Source organism: Cyprinodon variegatus, unplaced genomic scaffold (genome assembly GCF_000732505.1).
Source record: "Cyprinodon variegatus isolate N-32 unplaced genomic scaffold, C_variegatus-1.0 Scaffold99, whole genome shotgun sequence".
Lineage (NCBI taxonomy): Eukaryota > Metazoa > Chordata > Actinopteri > Cyprinodontiformes > Cyprinodontidae > Cyprinodon > Cyprinodon variegatus.
Window position 1 is genome coordinate 1,310,327 of NW_015150552.1, and position 17,177 is coordinate 1,327,503.

At 36.9% G+C, this 17,177-nt stretch overlaps 1 protein-coding gene across 2 annotated transcripts in view; it reads right to left on the minus strand.

Annotated features, from left to right (window-relative positions):
* The window catches only part of ppm1a (protein phosphatase, Mg2+/Mn2+ dependent 1A), a 25,212-nt gene extending 9,015 nt beyond the window's left edge, over positions 1–16,197 (minus strand). Inside the window, exons 1-6 of one of the 2 annotated variants that reach the window (XM_015374220.1) lie at positions 15,846–16,197; positions 13,041–13,894; positions 12,835–12,952; positions 10,816–10,927; positions 10,678–10,735; positions 1,154–2,643 (exon numbers count right to left, since the gene is read on the minus strand). In XM_015374220.1, coding sequence (XP_015229706.1) covers positions 2,614–2,643; positions 10,678–10,735; positions 10,816–10,927; positions 12,835–12,952; positions 13,041–13,877 — 1,155 coding nt within the window. In that variant the 5' untranslated portion in view covers positions 13,878–13,894; positions 15,846–16,197 and the 3' untranslated portion in view covers positions 1,154–2,613. Of the gene's footprint in view, positions 1–1,153; positions 2,644–10,677; positions 10,736–10,815; positions 10,928–12,834; positions 12,953–13,040; positions 13,895–15,845 lie in introns of those variants that run through there. The other variant, XM_015374219.1, reaches the window with a different exon arrangement.
* Positions 16,198–17,177: the final 980 nt, after the last annotated feature.

Here is a 17,177-nt window from a genome sequence, read left to right on the forward strand (position 1 = left end):
TCTGAGATTAAAGTCACAAGTCTGAGAAAATAGTCAGAATTCTGAGATTAAAGTCAGAATTCTGACTTTTTTCCCCATTTTAAACTGAAATACAATCTAAAAATCAGTTAACTTTTTTATTTTTTCAGTGGCCCTAATCCTCTTCCGTAATATGGTGCTGCAGTCACAAAGAATTGATTCTTATCCAAAGCAGCGCCCCCTGCAGTCACCTTAAGTAATACCAACCAATTAATCCGCCGCACAACTAACTTTTTAACACCATAAACAACCAAAAACACCAGAGTACCTTATAAGGCCAACCAACAAAAAACTTACATTTACAATCTTAAAATGGGGTTTATTATATACTGCAGGGATCAGCTATTGTGTCTCTCACATTTTTGCCAAATCAAAAGTTTCTTTGGCATTTTTGTTTTTGCCACAAAAGCACATCAGAAAGCAGCTTTCAAAAAAGGAAAAAAATCACACTACACGTATCTTTTGAGATTTACCAACCCACCACAAATAGAAATGCGGCAAAGTAGTTAAGATTGTCTTTTTTTTGTTGATAAATTAAGAACTATAAATTTAGTAAATTATTACTCTGTTTTACATCATTGAAAATTTTTACATAATGATCAGATGGAAAGTGGTTTGCTTATACATATTGGCTGAATAGCACAACAACAACAAAAAAAAAAGGAAAATTGAACGAAATGATTTATTCCTCAAAAAAAATTTTTAAAAATTAAGCCAGAAATGTTATATACATACAAAATTTCCAGAACAATGCAAGACTAACAAAAATAGCAGAAAACAAATCTAAAATGAAAGCATTTCTCCTCAGGAAATACATCTAATGTGTTTGTTAAATACATGTTTAGTCAGTGATTTATTTATTCTCTGGGTGTGTATGTGTGTGTGTGTGTGTATGCATATATATATATTTTTATATATAGATACACACACAAATTTATAAACACGCACACACAAACATAAGCCCACATATATAACAGACAACAGCAGCAAACCCTCTGCTGTGCGTGATGGTGGAGCAGAGGACAGGTTTAAGTGACGCAAACAACTTTTGCAACAAGCGTATTTGTTCTTGGTTCACATGTCAACATAAAGACCAGAAGAAATAGTCTGCGTGTTAGAGAGATGGTTATTTTTCTTTTTTTTTTTACAGCATCAATCCTAGGAAATCAGTGCTTAAAACAGGTTAGATCAAATTATCTGATAAGGAAACTAAAATGCCTTTTTCAACCACATACAAAAAAAAAAAAGAACATTCCTATGGAAAAAATAAATTGGCATAGGCTGTAATAAAGATGAACATTTTGATTTAATAAAATCATATGGCACCTACAGGGGTCCACTTGAATGTTTAGAAATTAGCTTTTCTAGATATGACAATATATAGATTCTAAATAAGTCGACGCCTGAACAGCCGCCAATCGCTGTACACACAAATTCAACAAGTCAACGAGTCAATTCAGGTTAATTTAGTTCATTAGGTTCTGACAGAATAATAGCATCTACGTAGCTTTTTTCTTATTCAAAGCTGCTTTGAGTTAGAGGTCAACCCTTAAAGTTGGGGTGGGGGGTCAGCATGATGGATGGGGGGGAGAGAGAGAGAGAGAAACGTCCCTTAAAATCCAGTCAGATAAGTTTCCTGAACTACCTGAACCCAGAAAGATCCACCTTTCTACTGACTCACATACACACACCTGCAGGCATCTTTTCACAAAGGCAAACATCTCAACATGGGACCATTCAGTAAATGCATTTTAAGAACCGACGAAAAAAAGATTTTTCCCACTTCATTCTGTCAAACTGCCATTATTATTATTATTATTAGAGTGTGTACACTTATGAACAAAAAAAAGCAGACTGCAATAAAAACTGATGAGGATTTAAACTGATATAGAGAGCTTACTGTGCTGTCAATTATACGATTTACCCGTTTCTTAAGAGCATAGACTAACTGAAAAGGAAAAAAAAACAAAACAAAAGAATGTTGCAAAGAAAAAGATAAAGCAGGGACATTGTGCCTGGCGGACGCTGCGCTAATATTCACTGAATAAACATTTGTCTTAGTTTCAGAAGAGCAGAAAAAGGCAGATAGTGCATAAAAGTACTCTTTTCTTCCCCATTTCTTTCATTTTTTTTTTTAAACTTAAAATCAAGCTGCATTAAATACAGGCCGTTTGTACAGGACAATTGCACTTCACAAAAACAGAAATATACAAACACACAAGGAAATGTGAATCAAATTAATTACAGCAAAAGAAATAAAATCTTACTCTTCAGGCGGATTATTTAACAAAAAAAAAAACTTGTGGACTCACTTGCTGTGGATTAGTTTAGAGAAGAATAATAAGGAGAGTGAACATAAAAGGGAGACAAGACGGTGGGGATCCTGAACTCCAGAGTGGACTGGTGCTGCACTATTCCAGGTTTGTGTGCATGCAACTCCTTCCTCCCGCTCCTCCTCCTCCTCCTCCTCCCATGTATTCCCTTCTTAGAAACCAAAAGCTCAGAGTGACGGAGAGACAGACTGCTGAGCTGCTGTGGGTCTTGAGAGGATGGTGGTTTGTAAACTCTATGTTGTGTTAGTGGTAGGAGGGTGTGTTACCACATGTCGTCTGTAGATGCTGAGTCCTTGATAAGAGAGGAGAGGAAGGAAAAACCCTTCAGACTTTGGCTGTACATCCACTGGATCTCCATCAGGAGCTGCACATGTTTCAGTAGCTAAAAAGGATTCTGATGTGTAGCAAAACCCTTGTAAAAGTCGCACTAACATGTTTCCCTAACATTTCAATCTTTTTCCAGAATAATGCATATAATCTAGCTAAGTGGAAGATGAAAATAAAACAATAGAAAGTTCCAGGTTGTGTTTTTGTAAAACATCTCAGTTGATAACAGGTTTTATCTTGAGATATTTTTATGAAAGGCTCATTTGATGGTTTTTTTTTTACAACATTTCTAGGGTTTTTTCTTCCATGTAGTGGTGCAGGGTGTTTTTTTTTTTTTCAAACAAGTTTTATATACTTCGAATAATTAACTTCCCTCCTTAGAGAAGACGCTTCAAAATGGTAAAACTCTATGCAAGTATAAAAGTCTGTCTAAATTACAACAGCAGACAGAGGACTGGGCTCTCAACTCAATACTAATCACGTCAGACATAATCTTTATCATCGATCATATAACACTACTGCTTCTGAACTCATCTATATTGTGACTCATTTTTATGTGTAGCAGAAAAGATTTCTGAAATAGCTGAGAGTTTAAAGCAAAGACAAAACAGAATGGAGAGAAATCATGGATGTTTAAACAATTAGAACAAACTATGGGTTTAACTAGGAAAGCAAGGTGGTGGGGTAAGTTAAACAACAAAGAGCAGGGTTGCTAAGAAAGAGTTCCCCACAAGGAACACAGAAAGAAGGTTTCCTATTTAAACAAAGGAACCAGACAAGATTAGCAGGTTAGACAGATGGAACAGGATTCAGACAAAAGAGTAACCCAGAAGATAGGAACTAAAAAAGAAAAAAGATCTCACGAAAAATCTGATAACAAAACAAGTGCAAAAACAATACTGTTGCTTTCCAGTAGGATTGATAAGAGTACTCTTATTTCATTTACTTTAGGAACCAAGAGAAATCAAAGAATATATGAGAGAAATTACTTATTAGTAGAAGATGAGAGAATGGATCAAAATCTAGCCAATAATAGATCAGGTTTATATTATTTTCCTCAAATTCTTAACTCAATTTTACGATTTAACTCACTTTCACCAAGAGTTGCACCAATCACTTATCCTGAGTTTATGTCTAGCCAATTTTCCCCTCCTCAGCTGTTACTTGTGATCAGCTATTTAATCACAGCAAACCTCAGAGCACCACAAGGTGTTGACACAACTTTAACTACTTTCTATCATACATGTACAGGTACAGGTAAGGACTCCAGCAGATGTTTGCTGCATCAATAAGAACAGAAAGGGTTTGGGTTTGTTTTGCATTTGGATCAAGGCACAATTTAAAAATATATTATGTTTAGAGATGAATACCTCAACCAAACTGTGTCCAATTCCAAGTAGTTATTAGAAAAGGAATTTGTTAACAAAGCAAATTATTGGTTATAAAAGCATAAGATCCCACCGTGTTTGGACAGGAAATTAAAAATGATTTATCTTGGCTTTAATCCAACCATGCAGTAAATAATCCCCCCTAAATTGGTCATTTTTTTCACCTATGTGCAACAGAGTTGATTTTCTTCATTGTTCAGTTCTGATTTTCAAAGGCCAACTGATTATAAAGTTGTTTTTTTCATTGTTATATTTAACACAGCAAAGTGTTACCAGGTTTTTGACCCATAAGCATCAATCAGCAGCTGGCATCTTGAATATCACTTTTTCGAGCTTAATAAACATTAGAGAAAGGTTCTGGATATTTGGTTTCATTTATCAATGAAAAACATGTTTAAATTCCTTAATTTTTTTTTTGGTGGATTCAAAGCTACAATATATATTGAACATTTTTATACTCCAGTGTCCTGAGAGAAAAAGCTAGATCCCTTAGCCGTGCAAAAAGATATAACCGAAAAATAAATATAAATAACCTGACCCAATCAATTTCTTCTTATCTACGTATGTCACCTAAGCGGCAAATCTTTCACATGCTATAAAATATCATCAAGTAGGCCTGGGTGGTAAACTGAATATTTACCGTTACGGTCATTCACTACGATAATGGCAACAATTTTCCCATGTCGGTAAAAGAAATAAACGTAATTTGGCCGTTTTGCCTGTGGCTGGTATTTCCTTCCCCTTTAAGACACTGAATCAGGTTTGTAATCACATCACTCAACTGATCCAGTCAGAGGCGAGAATGGCGGATGAGCCCAGTGAAGAAGCGTCTAACACAGCTGTAAACAAAATTACATCAGTTAATCCTGTGGATCCGAGCTAGAGAAGAGATTAAGCTGAGCGCGCAGAGAAGAAGGAGCTCGTTGTCGGAGTTGAACGCGCAGCAGCCCGGTTTTGAGTGAGGTGTGCGAGTTTAAATGATGCACATTGTTCTCGCTGCTACCAAAATTATGCCATAGATGTTTAGCAAAAGAACACGAAATACAAAGTTTCTCTGAAAACTGTTGGGACTGCCCAAAGTAACACATCCAACGTCTTTCACCGCCTACAGCACAACCACCCTGTCCAGGGAGTTCCCCGCCTCTAACACATAGACTGCCGGAGACAGGCACTGGTCCAACCGCGACCCTGACAAGGACTACGAGAAAAAAAGATGGATGGAATGCGATTTATTAAATAAATTATTTATAAATAGATCAGTTGCATTTCTTGCCTATGCCTTTACTTTTGATAGAGGAGCCAGAGCATTTATCGTTATTGTGGTAAAAGTGTCCAATTTAATGTTATATTGATTTGAGGTCATATCGCCACGCCCTAGATTCAAGTACCACACAGTCTGTGCTAGGACCCCAACTTTTTACTTTTTATAAACTCCAATGAGGTAGAAGCTTAAACACCACATTATAGCTGTCCATACCATAGCGGAATATTCAACTTTACTTACTGATAAAGTATAGATCAATATCTGTTGATAAATCTAACCATAATATTAAGATTTGTAAATTAATTGTTAAAAATATATATATTATAAAAAAAATTTTTGGGGGGGTAAATAAAAAAATAAGCTTAGGCTGGTGACTAGCATGCCTAGGCTGGTCACTCACTAGATTGTCCACTTCCTCTGCTGCATTAGCACAGAGAGGCTAGTCACCAGCCTCTCCACAGCCAATGCAGGCGAGATCCATCGCTCTCAGTTACAAGCTTTGGAATGCCATTTGCTCGGGCCGGCCACTCAGTTAGCAGCGCCAGTATCAGATCAGTAGGTGGCATGGGAATGGATAAAGCCTCCTGCGCCCAGGGAGTAAACACTGCTGGCTACGCAATAGTTTTAATTTTGGCACCAACACGGCGGAATACACATTTACAGTTTTTGTGATTTAAAAATATTTATTTGTAGCTCCTTAAAGGTATAGTGGATGATTTTCGCAACTTTTTGAAAAAACAAAACAAAAACAAACCATCCACAACCCTGTACCCGCTCCCGAGAGGTAATGCCTATTAAACGCGTGTGTTGCATCGCTCATACAAGCTTACTTTCCAGAAGATTTGTATTTTTTTTCCCCTACGTCAGACTCACCACCTGTAAGTGTAAATGGGGATGAGCACATAGGACAGCCTAACGTAAACATTTCACCAGAATGATTGACAATTAGGAGGACCACTTATTTTGATGATCCACCCGGAAAAAGAACATCTTCCACAATAACATAAAAGTTTTTACCACCACTTCACTATCTAAAACCTTTTTAAGCTGCATTAAACAATTTCTCTCGTGAGATATATGAACATAGTTCCTAATTTCCTAGTACTAAAATAATTAGCCGATCTTTATCACAGAAATAAATGCCAGTGATTCTTTATAGTATGAATTTTGATTATAGAGATATTGAGATAATACATAGCAGTCCTAAGCTCATTTTACTCTTACGACCTCACCCAATAATTTACTGGCTCTGGATTATGTGTGTATAAAGCCAGAATATATTTACTTAGTAAAACTGACCCGTTAAATTGAACAGGTCATGACCAAAGTCATACCCACTACTTTACCAGAGCCGTTATAGTGTAAACCAAGCCACTACATTACTGGGTAAGGCACTGGTTTTTGTATTAATGCGAAAAGTTTGTAGTGATGAGTTAGCTAACAACAGTCCACGTGCAACAACAGTTGCACGTTAACCTCCCCAACAATAGGACCATTGATAAACAGGCTTGCTTTACTAAGAAAGCAGGTAGGTTTTTAATGATGTTTGGAAACAATTCGGACCTGGAACAAAAAAAACTGTCCACACAGAGAGTCAAGTACGACTCACTGCAGGGTCATGCTCTGGTCTTCGTTTAGATCTTCCTGTACTACAACATTTAATTTTTGTTTTTGCCAGTCTGACTAAAATGCTCAGAAATCACATTCTTCATTAGTTTTCAAAAAGCTACAAACAAGTGTTTAGAACCATCAGTCCAAAACCATTGTTTGCTTTTACTAATCAGCTGTTTAGCAGATGTTAATTTCCAGCAAAAAATTCTTCTTTAGAGGTTTGCTTGATCAGTTAAAGCTAGGGTTGTCACGATACTAAACTTTTCAACTCGATACCGATACTAAGGAAAATACTCGATACCATTTTCGATACCACAAGGATAAAAACAAAGACTCCAAAATTCTACAGAAATATTTTCATTAATAAATAAAATACAATAAATAAATACAATAAAGGTTGTATGCTGTTCACAATATTAAGCAAGCTTGATAAAAAACTTATAAAATTAAAATTAAGTGTTTCTTCCTTGGCTATGCTTTGCACACATAACAATGACGCTAGCCAAACCAGTTAAGAAACAAAAATAATTCTCAGCAGCTGCACCTCTTACAAAAAAAAAGTCTAAAACTGAAAAGTTTACAGAATTATTCAATCACACAGTGTTTTGAAAGTGCATTGTCCTCTATTCTGCACTTTAGATGAATGACTGCTTAGGTGCCACTGGTGGTGGCACTGTATCGATACTTTTAAAAACGAGTATTGTATCCGGATACAACGTTTCAGTATCGATACTTTTTAGAGTTTCGATACTTTTGACAACCCCAGTTAAAGCTATATTCCTTGCATTACTGCCACCTGCAGGTGATATTAGGTTCATCTATTCCACTAGCCTAGTAAACTAGCCCCCCACCAGAGGCCAAAATCATTTTTGCCTGGGAGTGGTCTAGCCTTAATCAATGCCCCAGGCCCTAGAACTGGTGGGCCAATCACAATGCCGAGATGTGTTTTGAATTTTTAGATGCAAAGCGGGCGGGGTTTTGAGGGTGTGACGACAAAGCTGCATGGCGCTGGAGAAAGCACAACAAGGAAGATGGCAAAAACTACTGAACAGTTCTCGTTTGACTCAGCTTTGGAATCAGTTTTGGAAGGATTAGACTTGGGGTTTTCATTGAAACGTGAGCAGGGAGAGGATCTACACCCATTAATTTTTAAATAGGACGTATTGACGTTTTATCGACAGGCTGTTTGTTTACACTCCCTCACCAGCTTTCTGTCGCGCTTACACAGTCAGTCGCACTCAATGGTCAGAGCGTTGGCCAATAGGCACAGACATGGTTTGAAAAACAATGGGTTGTTCTCATTAACAATCTTCTGACTGCCTCATTTACGGGGCCTGACTAAATTACACATTTAATCTCACATTTAGTCTGGTTTATCAGACTACTAATCCACTGTTGCTGGGTTAAGCGATAAATGCGCTCACCTGTTAATGGGACCAATTTGTATGTATAAATGGTTCAGTTGGTGCTCAACCTGAGAATGTGGTCTCAGGGAATTATTGGGACTTATGTAGGGGCACTGATGTTAGATTAGAAGAGCTTGAAAATATAGCAACATAAATAAACTAGATATTTATTTCTATATAATTCTGGAAAAGTACCAAAATTCAATAGATAAGCTCTCAAACTAACAACATTATGTCTATGGTTGCAGTTACTGTGGCTACCAGAAATAACATAAGGAACTTAACAACCCAAACATAATGAAAGAAAAAAAAGTTAATGATCTAGTAACTGTTAAGGCCTCTGGTTAAAATTTCACTTGACCACTAAAGGACTAACAATACAGAGTGGAAAAAAAAAATCTGAATGAATACATGGAGCTTATATGAATAGATCACCACCTTTAAACATGACTGAGGGTTCTGCCATTTTAAATAAACCAAACTGAAGCACAGCTGCATTACCAAGGACATGTCAAAAGACTAAATATCAGACTCGGGGTACTTTTAGTGTGTTACATACTGGAAGAATTGGCTTAAGACAAATGACAAAAACCAAGCACATTAACAGCATTCAGAGCAGCTGCTTTAGAGAAATAAAACATGGACATAACACATCTTTCCACCTCTCAGATGCGACTTCCTGCTCTCCTGTTTAATGTCAAACTGAATATATTTATCTGACTTTGATCGCCTAGGAAGGGGAAGGCCAGTATAATCATCAACATTAATCATAAGGTCGGCCTAGAAGAATAACACTCTTCTGTAATAGTGTAACGGATCTGAAAATAGGAAAGGTCAAACCATTTTTAAACCTTTCTTTACAAATTGTTTTATTTCGGAGATCAAAAACTACTAAATCAAAGGTTTAAACAGTGAACTGAAGAGAATGTTAGATTTTTATGAGACATTTGATAGTAATCCACTAAACATTCAGGGGCACAAAAAATTAAATATGGGTCTTAACTAATACCTTTAAAAATATTAGACAAATATTTATAGAAAGCTTATGTTATGCTATAAACTCAATGGAAATATGCAACCCATAACATCTGGTTTGACAAATATTTAACAAACATGACTTTCATTGATTAACCCATCTAAAAATATAACAATGCCACTCACTCCAGTGGTGTGAAGCTACAGATCTAGATACAGAGGTAAGATGGGTTCCTTCACTAGACCGAGTTGGACAAAAACAAAAAGAGAGTTTTTTTATTTCTACATTTCTGGCCAAGAAACACCATGTTCCACAGTGTCTCATTAAAGCTCCATCATGATGGAGATTTACGGTGCCATAGAAAAGTATTAAACCCTGGACATTCCTGGCATTTTATGTAACAGATCAACAAAAAGTAGCTGCCGAATTGAAGGATGGGGATATGGTTTCCAAGGGTTTCTACAAACTCATTTGAATGCAACTACAGCTGAAGTTTTTTTTGTAGTAGGCCTATCATCTCAGTGTACATCTAGAGCCCGAAATGTTTATGCCTCTTTCCAGAGGAACTCCAGATAATTTAGACTGAGCGGAGAGCATCAGTGTACAGTATTTTCTTTTGTTGGAACCACCTAACAAACAAATTTAGTTCTGGAGAATTTGACAGTGTCATTTTAACACATTGATGCTTTGATCTAATTTCCTTCCATCACTGGCTGCATGTTTAGGCTTAATGTCCTGCTGGAAGGAGAACCTCCATCACAGTCTAAGGTATATTGCAGTCTCTAATAAGGTTTGCTGAACTACATTGAGCTCCATCCATGTTCTAAACATAAAAGTCTACCTCTTCCCCATGTTTAACCATAGAGATTATGTATTCAGTGAATTATTTCTTCCGCCTTGATTCTTAAGTTCAACTTAGGTCCCTCTGAGACCAGAAAAGACAAAAAAAGGACTAATTCTGAGAACAAAATGGGAAAGCTCTGAAATATCTTAATTTAGAGTCCCCCAAGTAAAAGGGGCTGAAAACATATTTTCCTCCTTCACATCCATGCACTATAACTGTGCTGATCTGTAACATAAAATCTCAGTAAAACACACAAAAGTTTGTGGTTGTAACATGAAAAGGCTGAATGGCTATGAATACTTTTTTAGGGCACTGCAGATCATCTTGTTGATGCAGCGTCAATCCATAATCACCAAGCTAATGACTCGCTGTGTAAAATAAAAACAACAAAAACTGCATCTTTCTAGATATGAGGGCATACACCTAATAAGCTGATCACACAACAACAACCATGCAATAATTAAATAAAGCAGAAAGTAAAAAGACTAGCATAAACTGCTGGATACTTACGGTGTCATCGCTTCGGTACGGGTTAAGTTTGTTGTACACTGCTTCAATAACACTTCGTCTGAAGGGATAAGATTGAAAGAAATAGTTTAACAACAGTAACTCATTTTCAGCTAGTAACTAACAGTAGCTATCACTTACTTGCTGGCCAACTCTCCACCAGGAGGGAGGTTTGGAATGCTCTCAGATGCTAACGTCCGCATAACATGGACCAACTCTGGGACGCCTTCATCTCCCTGCTTTTTGATTATCTCTGTTAGAAGAGCAAATGGAAATTTGGTTTTAAAACACAATAAAAGAAAACTAAAACACTGAAAAAGTTTTATTATGTCCATCTCAAAAAAAAAGAAAGAAATAAAGATCTGGAATAACAATTGTCCGACTATGACGGCAGTTTTTTTACGCTCAAAACCAATTCATCCAAAGAAGTATTTGGTGTACAGTAAACCTTGAAGCGAAGTGAGTTTTTGCCCATTGCTTATCAATAGATCACAGATCATAAAGGTGTAATGGTGCATCCAAGACATTTGCCCTTTCCGTTTTCCCCAATGCCCCTAGATTCCATTCCTTGAGAGCAGGTGTCCTGTAACCGTCACATACATCTTGGCTTCAACACACCCGACTGAATTATAAGTTCATCAGCAGAGCTCCATAGAGCTCATCCTCATGCTAGTAAGGCACCTTAGACATTCAATTGTGTGAGGCAATGAAAACATTTAAAAGTTACATGATACTGAACCATGAGGGATTTGACTTTGAGACCACTTTTACTCTGCAGCATTACATTATTCATTTATGAGACATGTTTTCTTTGTCTTTTTTTTGTGTACTGTGAACATACTGTAAATATTTATTAGACTACACAGCGCAAGGAGAATCTGAGGAAGTTTGTGTGCAACCATCCATTTGTGCAGCAGGATTCAAACATGTGGCTTAACATTAATTAAACACACTATCTTTCAGCTACCTTGGACTCTTGCAATGGGATTATACCATGCCATTACACCATGCAGCCAAAATAAACCCACCAGACTCGGGATGAGAGCCTCATCTTTGAACTCAGCTTAAAAAATACATAAAATTGATATATATTTTTTTATATCACCGAATTAGGGATTAAACAATAATTTGGATTAATCATGATGAATTGATTATTGAAACTGTCGCTAAATAATTTGGAAATCTATTAATCGTTAATGGGAGTATAAAGACTCTAAAACATACTTTTAGTTGAAAAAGCAACCCATTTACAGCAATTGCTATACCATTTTACATTTAGGAGAAATAATATCTAATAATAGTCCATTATGCTCTATCCAGAATTTCTTAATTTGAAAAGTTTTAGTTTAATCTGGTTTAACCCTGTAATGCCAAATGTATCATATTTGATACATACGGTTTCTGAAATGTTTTGCATCTGACACCTTTTGCATAATTTAATGGTAAAAACTTTGCTCAAAATCCTATTATACACAATCAGATATACCAGCCAGTAGAAGACTACACAAAAAATAATCTTGACTTATCGCATAGTAATAAATTATTAATATCAAAAATGTATTTCTGTTTTTTTCTTTTTACATATTTTGTTAAAAGGCCAAATAAGGACTTCAAACAAAAAAAAAGTAATTTTATGTTTTGTTTTATTCTTGGATCGGGCTTTAAAGGGTTCAATTCTGCAGGAAAATCTTTGCCGTTTGCTGTTTAATAATCGATTAATTGAAAACATAATTGACAGACTGATCAATTAGCAAAATTATTATTAGTCGCAGCCTTGCACCAAATTAGAAGAGCAGAGATTTCAGACAAACTGCTCCAACTACATATAAAAAACTTTTTATACAGCAAACATGACTGTGGAGGTCATTTAATTTGTTTCTGGTATTCTCCAAACTAATTTCTATTCCCAAAAAGCAAGTTTTCTTTGTATGAATATAACAGACACTTTCCCAAACATGTAGTCAAGTCTAGACTTAAATGTTCTTTTTGCATGTAAATGGAGCTTTTTCCTCCCAAACACACAGTCTTGGTGTCCACATCTGTCAGATCTTCCTCCACATTAGGGTCAAATCTCTTGAGAGCTTCCTAAAACTCTCTTGTCATAGTCAGACTGGTAGGTCTGACGAAAATGCTTTCAAGTTTTCAAACAATGTTTTGTACCTTCTACTCTGGCTTCCAGGTATTTGTCCAGCTCAGCCTCACGTTTCACAGCTTCTGGAGATACCTTTGGGGCCCCAGGAAAGCAGATTAAAACAACACTCATATTGTCCCGGCTTCCCTGTGGAAAGATAAAAAAGCAGTGTAAATCAAGTATAAACCAAGCAGTATATTAACATGTCGGTGCAAGTTTGGTGAACACGTCATACCTTGTACAAGCAAGTGTCAACAATTTCATTGCTGACTCTTTCGAGATCATCTGTAACCTCCAGCCTTGACCTCACAAAGTCACAGAGTTCCTCATTGGCCATGACATCCCAGATGCCATCACAGGCAAGTATAATAAATTCATCTTGACCCTCGTTTCTTTCTATTGCATACACCTCAGGCTCTGGCGAAACCAGCTGCTCCGTTGGGCCTTTTCCATGGACACACTTGTAATCAAAGTCACCCAGGGCTCTGGACACAGCAAGAGAGCCATTAACTCGCTGGATCATGACTGATCCACCGGCATTCTGGATCCTTTCCTTCTCCAAGGGGTTGCTGGGTTTGTGATCCTGTGTAAAGAAGTGAACAGCTCCTCCCCTGCTGAGGAGACCCCGCGAGTCTCCACAGTTGATGAAGTAGATATGGCTTGGAGAGATCATTACCCCTACTGCAGTGGATCCGCTGCGGTCTACACCATGCTTCTTCTCCGAGATGGTTCGCATGTGTTCATCGATCTCCAAGAATCCTGTGCGGATCCCATTCTTCACACCGTCCACATTGTTGGACTCCATAATAGCATTCTTGAAGTCTGGGTTGCTAGTGATGTGTTCCAAGAGGTGCTCGCAGCAGTACTTAGCCACCTGAGAGCCAGCATGCCCATCATAAACGGCAAAGAACGACCAGGGGTCGAGACCATGAGGCAGACCAATGACTGCTGTGTGTGCATCTTCCATCTCAACCCGCCAACCCTGCATGCTGCTCAGCCCATACCTCAGGTTGTTACCCTCACCATGGGAATTGTATTTTTCCATCTTTGGTTTGTCCAGAAATGCCCCCATTGTGTCCCTCTAATAACCTGAAAAACAAATTAAGTATAAAATAATGTGAATTTTTAGTGGTTGTATAATAAAACTGTTGAAAAGCATCAACTACAACATCATCCCAAACTTTTTCAGACATGTGGTTTATGTGTCCACACACTTGACAACATGGGCACTACAGTAGCAACACAACCATAAAATACATGTCTGCATAAGAACATCTAGACTGGTTGTTCAAATGTCTTACAATACGTTTTAATCATTTGGCTAATCTAAAATCAAACAAAGAAAATATCCAAGGAGCCATAAAAAAAAAAAAAAAAACATAGTTTATCCTAAAGCCCGGCTTTAACTAGGCAACCTGGTATCCTTACTATGGCCCATATGTTTTTGTTGCTCAACCATCACGCTACAGTTAAAGCAATGCTAACCCTTACTGCAGCCAGGATAAGGCCTGGATAATGTAAGATACAACTGCTTGCTAGCAGAAAATGTTTTAGCCCATGATTTTGAATTGAAAATAAATAGCAAACAAGCAAATGCTTTTTAGATTGATTTCTGACCTAAAAAAAAATCTGTTAAAAACATTGCTATCTTTTATTACCTTGTAACTTTGGGTGGTCAACCTAGAAGATTCACATCACCATGAAAAGAAATACAGAAAATATGGCTATCAGTAAGTATGTTGCTATCAGTAAATTTGGGATTGCAATCTATATATTAGTGACAGTACTATTTATTGTGTAAAAAAGGGCTTTTATTTGGATTGAAGTTCTGAGAATTTCCAGACAGAATAATAGACATACCCATGGCCTAAACTCTTGGTACAATTTTCTAAATCTATATCAATGCATTATTAGATCAAGTGCATTATATATCCTACTAAATCTAAGTGTTTTCCCAAAAAAACATATCCAATTTATTTTGAAAAAATATATAAATAATTACCCAATCATGCAGAGGATATCAGATTCGTTCAGTTACATTAATTCTAATTCGATCATATAACAAAGTCCAGTCATAATCAGTTTGTAATGCAAACTAGTGAAAATATTATCTAGGGAAACCAGGTTGATTGCATTGACTTAAGGTAACCTCTACTCCTGTGCAAGCATGTTATGACAGCAGACAGTCAATTGTCTAAACATAAAACTCTAGAAACCTTTGTTGACATGCTTATTATTAGTTATTCTTGGAAAGACGATCCCTTGTTCAAACTTTAAAAACAATATAAAAAAAACCTTTACATGTAAAAACATTATAGTGTCACTATCAGGAAAAATGATAATTAGGGTAATAGATAAATTGATTTAGAGCAAATAACACGTCAACAATCCGCTCTGTGGCAGCAGATTAGCATCTTAAGTGTTGAATTCAGGGCCCTGCTCAGTCTAAATATAGTAGAGATGTGAACACAGTTTGACTACTTATTAGGATGGCTGCAGTTGTCGATTATCTTAAAAATCACAAAGAAAAATTAAATATTCACGCTAAAAGATCAATTTAAAAGCAGGAAATAACCCGTCCATTAAGCACCCCATCAAGTATTTCTCCAGCGTTCATCTACTTCATTTAAAACATACATGGTTTCAACCCTAAGGCTAAAGTTAGCTACTTGACTGACCAGTTTGTTGGTAACCACTGTAACGAATAACCTGTTCAAATCCCACAGTTCCGCTCGCGCTGGTATGAATTGCTTCCCATATACTAGTCCAGTTTAATCAGGTTCTGTTAGGCCGATGGATGAAGGGTTAGCCAAGGATCAGATAAACAGACAGCTCCGTCAGTTCGCGGCCCTTGACCCTTGTCCCTCTCAACTAACTCCGTCAGGCCTTTCCAACCATGTTGTGCTAACGTAACGTTGAAGCAAACAGAGCCGCCGAAGCTGGCCTCGCTAATCTAACGTCGAGACGCTAATTTAGCACGAAATGCTAACTGTCGGGATATCCTGCACTATGTGACGATCACAGAGAAGATCTCACTTACCAAACAACCAAAATATCAGATGACAGGAACACAATGTGCAATAGGGACCAAGTGTCCGCAGTTACCACAAGAAGGTGTTCAACGACGAAATGTGAGGGTTAGCGCTGGCTAAGCTAACTAGCCTACAGCTAGCACTTAACTGTCGTCACTCAACACTTAGTGCATAAACTCTGGAACTGTACTCCCTCTTTACGCGCTCCCGTTTTACATTACATTATCTCAGTTGGTGAGCAAAAGAATAAGCTCGGCTCTTGTGTTTCTGAGGGGGAGGATCTGTGTACGGGCCAAGCCAGGGAGGGAAGCTGAACCGTCTGCCCCAGCCTCTCCACTTGACAGCTTGACAGTTTCCTAGCTAGCGTTAGCTTGTGATACGCCACAGGGAAAAGACCCGGATGTTCCAGACTGCGTCTATTCGAAAACATGACATCATCATTACTGCTCTGCTGCAACACATGTGCATTATAGAGCGTTACACAACATCAAATCAAGATTAGGATGTCACAGTAATATGTGTCGGTGGTGTGATGATAATAATGGTGTGAAACTCAAAATAGAATAATGTTAATATTTAGATTCTAGATACTGCATGTTGGTTTTACAAGCCTATTATAGCCCTAATAATGACAAGGAGTTCAATCTGTTTTTTTCAGTCATTTCAATCTAAAAAAGGCTACTTTATGAAATTTTCATAGAAATTACATAAAAAACGTTGGAAAATAATTATTATGTCATGCTCCAAATGAGGAAGACTGTTCAGAGGCGCAGCCAGAAAATCCTAATAGGGGTGGCCAGTCAATAACCAATGTACACTGAGGGGTGGCCGAAAGGCACCAGAACCTCAGGGTCAATCTACAACAAGCACAACAACCATATTTCAAAAAAAAAAAAAGACAAACTATACTTTCCTGCAGCCTTTATATAGATGCATATATTTAAACATCTATGCTGTGTAAATAAAAGGCATAGTGAACAAAATTCTTTCAGGTTTGAGTTCTGGGGCGAACATATTTCACATTGTTATTACCTACCTTTATCAATAATCACTCTGCAAAAATAAAAAAAAAATGATATAAATTCACTAATATCAACATTTAATGAATTTTTATGTTATTATTAAAGTAGTTATCTATCTATGATTTCACTGAAGACTCCTAGATGACTTGCAGAGGCACATCATTTTATCTTTAGACTTTTAGACTTTAGATAGATTTTATTTGTCATTTTGTTTGCACAAGGGTAAGACAAAAGGAAATTTCGTTTGGATATTTGGATATATATATATATATATATATATATATATATATATATATATATATATATATATATATATAT